This window comes from Setaria viridis, chromosome 5 (assembly GCF_005286985.2).
Source record: "Setaria viridis chromosome 5, Setaria_viridis_v4.0, whole genome shotgun sequence".
NCBI classification, from domain to species: Eukaryota; Viridiplantae; Streptophyta; class Magnoliopsida; order Poales; family Poaceae; genus Setaria; species Setaria viridis.
The window spans coordinates 2,013,575-2,019,901 of record NC_048267.2 but is presented as its reverse complement, the minus strand read 5'-3'; the positions used below and the strand labels follow the sequence as shown (position 1 = coordinate 2,019,901).

Sequence of the window (6,327 nt, the reverse complement as noted above, 5' to 3'; positions counted from 1 at the left end):
TCTCATCTTTGCTCAGACCAAACATGGCCTCCGCATCACATGACAGCCAACAGTACACAAGGCAATGCTAATAACTCCACCACGGCAGGGAACGGGGCTGCAAAGCAGTTACCAGAATAAATAATCGGTAATGCTATGGCACCGACGCCCGGAATCTTAAATAAATCAGACGTGTATGTTTTAATAGTTAAATATTGACGTTGCAATTATTATTTCCGCATGTTTTATAATGAATGTTATGTAAATTTATCATGTAAAACATAGTGTTCATATTGCGGCAGGAATTTTCCATCCTAGAGTCGACGTAGTCATTTTTTTTTGTATTTTTTCAATATTGCATAATAAATATTATGTAAAACATAGTGTTCATATTGCGGCAGGAATTTTCCATCCCAGAATCGACGTAGTCATTTTTTTCGCATATTTTTTCAATATTGCAACTTTCAATGCTACGGATATTTTGTTTCTATGTATGTTGCAACCGACTGTCCGACGGGAATTAGCAGCGCTGATAAATCATCTGGCGAGCCGAACAACAGCAGTGACAAGCAATGGTATGTACATCCAACAAAATGGGGTAATCAAAAGAAGCAGCAGCAGCGAAAGCAGCCGCCAGAAACTCGCTACAAAATTGCTGGCTGCGTAAGCACAGCCGTACTAGACGGACGAACATCTGCACCGATATTTACACAGCCACAGCACAGGACAGAGGCCGGCTTCTCCCTACAGCTTGTCTACTCGTCGGAGTCCAGCCATCGCCTCAGCTTGGAGAGCGCCTCCGGAGACAAGCTCTTGCAGCACCTTAGCCTGCTATTTGAGTTTGACGCTGCCGGCTCTAGGGGCGCCGAGCCCCCACTAAGCTCGGAAACGAAGCAGACCACGATCACCGTGAGGTTGTCGAAGGTCTTGAGCCTCTTCGCCTCCATGGCGAGCTCCCGGGCGCACCGCTCAGGGTCGTCGTGCCGCCGCAGCCCCCTGCGGACCGTGCTCACCGCGTGCTGGCTGGTCATCACGTCCCATATCCCGTCGCACCCGATGATGAGGAACTCGTCATCCTCGGTGAGGGTGGTCCAGCGGATCTCTGGCTCAGCGATGAGAGGTGACGGCGAACCGTGAGGCAGCTTCATGTCCCAATCACCCAGAGCCCGGGTCACAGAGAGTACGCCATTGAGGTAGCCATCTTCGATGTATCCACCAGACTCGATAACCCTTTGACGCTCCGCGTCGTATGTTGGCCTGTGATCCTTTGACATCTCCAATGCTTCACCTTTCCTACACAGGACTGCACGGCAATCCCCAGCATTTGCAATCAAAAGTTGCCTGCAAGATAGAACAACAAAAGAGGATGAGTACTGCTGCATTGAACCGCTCATCATGATGCAAAAAGGCTTAGTTTTCACGTTCAACTAACCTCCCAAGGACTAATGCTGTCAGTGCTGTGGTTCCAGAAGAAAGGTTGATGAGTGAATCATCAGCCAGAGCAAGGTCAGCCCGCAAGAAAGCCTTGCGGACTGAATCCTCAACAGATTCAGCAAACATTTCATCATCTTGTGATGCTTGTGGGAATTCAGCATCCTCGAAGAACAACCTCATTGCATGCTTTTTCATGTAGGCAGCTGCATCTGAACCCCCATGCCCGTCAAAGACCTAAATGCAAAATTACAAACAGTTAAATTGGGTTCAGAAATTTACATTGCAATTAGCTGAACCAGTCACAACACATACCCCGTAGAAGGCACTAGGTGCAGAGAACATCAACAGTGAGCCGAGATGACCAGAAAGATCATCAATTCGAATATGTTCATCTTCCATGTACCGCCTAGGTCCAATATCAGCAAAGCTACCAGATCGAATGCTTGGGACAAACTGCAGTGGTTCCACAGATACACTACTCCCAGCATTAGAAGACCTCTTCAACTCCTGCATCAAGCACAAAACTGTTAAGTATTATGGTGTCTTGCAGCCCTATATATAATGTGAACAGCATAGAATTTGCTTCTCCAAAACATGTTTAATGAACCCAAAGCACACCCTAAAGCTCTGTTCTTTTTATGATTAACTGCTGCCAACTATGATGTAGTGAATTGACCAAATAACTATTCTTTTTGTTCTAGGAGAAAACAATCAATTGATCAAGTCGCAAAGTATTCCCATTCCCAAGACCAAGCCAACAATATGTCACGAGACCGCACAATCCAGATGACTTCAGCAACGAATTTAGGGGGGTCTACACAATTCACATACGCAACAGATCATATGTCCTAGACAAATCGACCTGTTCTACTTCCAACGAACCATAATCAGATATCACAAAAAAACAAAGAAAAAAGCCCCCGTCCTCTGAATATTATCCTACTGCAGAAATTAGTCGAAATCAAGTAAATACTATAAGAAAAATTACCTCTTTCAATGATACAAGGAACATTTGACTACAGCACAGGTAAAATTCTCATGCAATGATTTCAGGCCATATAATTTCTTATCAAAACATGAATTAGAGCAAGAAAGCCGAAACCTTTGCTCAGCTAAAATCGAAAAACTCACCAGATCGGACACCTCGACGGCGACCTCCACCACCGCCTTCGGCGACGCCGCCAGCTGCACCGGCGCGGGCGCCACCGCGACCACCTCCTCGACGACCTCGACGCTCTTGACGACGCACCGGTGGAACGGCGCCTCCAGCAGCGGCACGACCTGATGCATGACCTCAGCTCCGGCTCCCATCTCCGCCTCCAATCCGCTCAACAACCGATTTTTCCCCACCGTGTGCGGCAACACGAACTCCTCCCAAACCCCCCGCCTTTCCGCACCCTCCGAGCCTCAAGAACTCCGATCCGATTCCGACCTCTTCTTGGCCTCGGAAAATTTCTCCACCCCAAACAGCTCGATCCGAACCCCGGTCGACTAATCTCGACGAGAAACACGCGCAAACCTCCGAAAGAAGCGGCCTTTCAACAATCCGAGAGAAGGGCGACACGGAAGAAATTTTTTTTTATTTTCTTTGGACACAACACGGAGCACTGACCCGATCCGAACAGGAAGTCAGGAAAGAAATGGCGGAGAAGCAGAGAGGTGTTTGCTATTTATTCGCGCGTGGCGGAAGACGCGAGAGGACGGCGCTGCCGGTGGGCGACGCGGGTGTGTGACCGGCAGGTGGCCGTGGCGGGGCCGGTTGCCTTAGTTATTGTGCTCGGGCGGGAGTACAGGGCTACCGGCTGACCGGCACGCGTGCGCGACGCGAGGTGTTCGCCGACCTCGTTTTGGCTAGGGCAGAATAAGCGATGAGGCGTGCACTCGTTGAATGTGTGGGAACCGGGGACGGGGAGCGCCCTTTTTTTTCCTTTCCTGAACCTGGAATATTTGAAAGGAAACTTTCCTTCGCCTATTTCTTTATTTCACAATCAATCACCTAAAATTGCAATACTATCTGATACAATAATCAAATTAATCCTTATGAACTTGAAAAATATTTCGACAAACATAAGTTGAAAAAGGAAAAAAATTGGATAGACCCCTTTGCGTTAAAATAACCTAAAATGTTAAAAAATATTATAATTACTAATTTATTGTTGTGATTTTTTTTATATTACCCCCTCCAATATCTGATCATGCATAGTAACCAAGGGAATAAAGACAGTATGAAATGATTATTAATGCCCTAGTAGTCCTTTTCATCCTGAAAATAGTATACAAGCATTTGAAATTTGTGCCTGATATAAGAGATTTGAGGATAATTATCACTCCCTTCATTCATTTTTCCATCTCTAGCGTCCCTCTCTCTCTTGACTTAGACCAGTCTCAGTGCATGTGTCGGGGTAGATTCCTAGTACCCACAAGGTAGGAATAAATCGGACTCCTACCTTGTAATCAACCAGTAATCCCGTCCCTTGGAGTATATAAAGGAGGGAAGGGGTACCTAGATCGGAAGAACCATCATCAATAGCTAACAATCAGACTACACAACAGAGGACCAAATCCTCAACACCAAACAACACCCAAGCATAGGACGCAATATACAACACCCCAAATAGGACGTAGGGTATTACATTACTCTGACGACCCGAACCTGTATAAATCCGTATCCTGTGTCATCACTTTTACTTTCGAGTTCTAGGGTCGGCGACCCCCACCAACCAATCTACTATCTTAGGATACCCATCGGTAGGGTCGGCGACCCCCACCAACCAATCTACTATCTTAGGATACCCATCGGTAGGTTGTCGGGTATAAAACACCGACAACACTATTACTAAGACTGGCATGTCAATTTTTCCATGAAATAAAATAATTTTGGACAATGTCAGAAAAGTGTAAATGTGCAACATATGGCATTCTTTAGACTTCATTCAACTTTTTTTTTTTGAAAAAAAATACTTGGTTCAATTTTAGTGTATAGTTAAATTTTAGTGGAAGTGAATAAAACTATTTATAAATTCATATGGCTATTTCTGAGGGGGTTGTGATTTGTGAACATGGCATTCATTCTATTTTGTTGCTCCATGGTTTCTACTTTCACGCGTAGGTCCGCAAAGAAGCCCACGTTTTGCGTGCTTTACAGCAGGCGAAAGTCGGTTCTGGTTTACGTAGCCACGCCTAATTATATAGCATCTCGTGGTAAGTTGCCACGTAGTATCGTGCTTTTAGCCAAATAAAGACGTACTAGGTGCTGCATGGACGAAAACGTAGCACAATTGTGATCCTAATTCATTCCAGTAAAACAACTCATGCGCAGTTTCCCATGGCCGAACGGGATCGGAGAGGGTAATTAAAGCAAAAACGAAGTCAAAGTGCCCCTGGTGCTGCGGCAGGGGACGGCGCGTGGCCTCCACGCCGCCGCCCTTTTTTGCCTTTTTGAGAAGAAGTCAACGCGGGGTTTCCCGTTTCGGCGTTTCCCGTGGCTTCGTCCTTCCCGCGGGTTCCCGAGCGATTCCCGCGTTGCCTTTGCCCTACCCTTTCCCTTCCCGCGCGTCGCGTTTCCCTCTTCTTTTTTGTTTAGCCGCGACGCGACGGCGTTGCCGCCTTGCCGGTTAGAAGGAGAAGAAGAAGAGGAGGAGGTGCCGAGCTGAGGGGGGCGGGTCGTTTCTTGTTGGCGACCGGCCGACCGCGTGCGTGAGTCGTGACGCCCCCGGCAACTCCTGCCGCTGCCCACCGGGAAAGAACGCCAAAGGACGCGGTGGTCAGCTGCTCAGCTACGACGACGACGACGACTTTGGGATGGGAGCGGGTCGGGGCGGGGCCGATAAAAGCGATGCGGGGGAAGGTGGCGCTTGCTTCGGGCGACGCGTGGTCGTGCGCCGAGCCTGTAGCTACACAGATGGCAGGCTTGAAGCTAGCTGCTGGGCGCTGGATGCTGCTTGCCAGCCCGCGTCGCGTGCCCGGGACACGCGTACGTGCTCCTCCTCGTATACCACGCCCGCTCGGTGGATGATGGGGTCTCTGAAATCACGTTTGGCTTCTCGTCCTACTACTAGCATTGAGTAACTGATGATAGGAGCACCACATCTGAGGGAGAAAAAGGGAGCTTACGAATTGCAATCTTGCGTGCCCAACCCAGGCCATAAGGCAAAGGGATCTGTGTCTGATTGGTTGCATTGCTTGACCTGGCTCGTTTTTTGAGCTAGGCTCACCCCAGCCAGGATAGGTGTATGCAGACTCACTATATTTGAGGAGTTGGTTATATCTATTATTGAGCTTGGTTGAGGAGAGATATTGTTTGGTTGGCCGCACATGTTGCACAAGATTAAAATTATTAAACAATCATCATGTTGATACTTTTTTATCATGATTATGCTCAAATAATCCTTAATTTATCTTATTATAGTTTAATATTCTTTAATATATACTACTTAATATATATATATACAAATTACATGTTAGATGCATCATTAACCATACGAAACACTCTGCACCGTGCGAGCCTGGTCCGGGAAACGGCCGTTGCCTACGTTTCTGGCGAGGCAGGTTCAGGCCTCCTTTTTGCATGCGGAGAGCCGGGCTTCGATGGGGATTCAAGCAACCAAACTAACCTCACCTGCATCCACGAGCAGCCCTGCTATGCGATGTACACCCAACCAATCAGCCCCAAACTGATCCAAACTTTGCGAGCTCATGCAGTCATGCTCATCATCCACCGCGTCTTGTGCACGCAAGCCCCCTGGCGCTTCTTTCTTTTCTGCCCCCAAATTGGAAAAGCTAGGTTCGCTTTTTGTACGGTGGTGATAAAAAGAGCGAGGGGAGCTAGATATTCACGAGTCAGAGGACTCAGGGCCGCGCGCTGAGCTGAGCAGGCGCGCAGATTGCTTGCTTGCTCGCACTGTTCCGCCGATC

At 47.9% G+C, this 6,327-nt stretch overlaps 1 protein-coding gene across 1 annotated transcript; it reads right to left on the bottom strand.

Moving 5' to 3' along the window:
- Nucleotides 1–542: 542 nt before the first annotated feature.
- On the bottom strand, nucleotides 543–3,068 carry LOC117859134 (probable protein phosphatase 2C 2). Its single transcript, XM_034742333.2, has 4 exons — nucleotides 2,545–3,068; nucleotides 1,726–1,920; nucleotides 1,412–1,647; nucleotides 543–1,320 (listed from the first exon to the last, which is right to left on the bottom strand). Exons 1-4 carry the CDS (start codon nucleotides 2,722–2,724, stop codon nucleotides 735–737), a joined length of 1,197 nt encoding a protein of 398 aa, XP_034598224.1. The 5' UTR covers nucleotides 2,725–3,068; the 3' UTR covers nucleotides 543–734.
- Nucleotides 3,069–6,327: the final 3,259 nt, after the last annotated feature.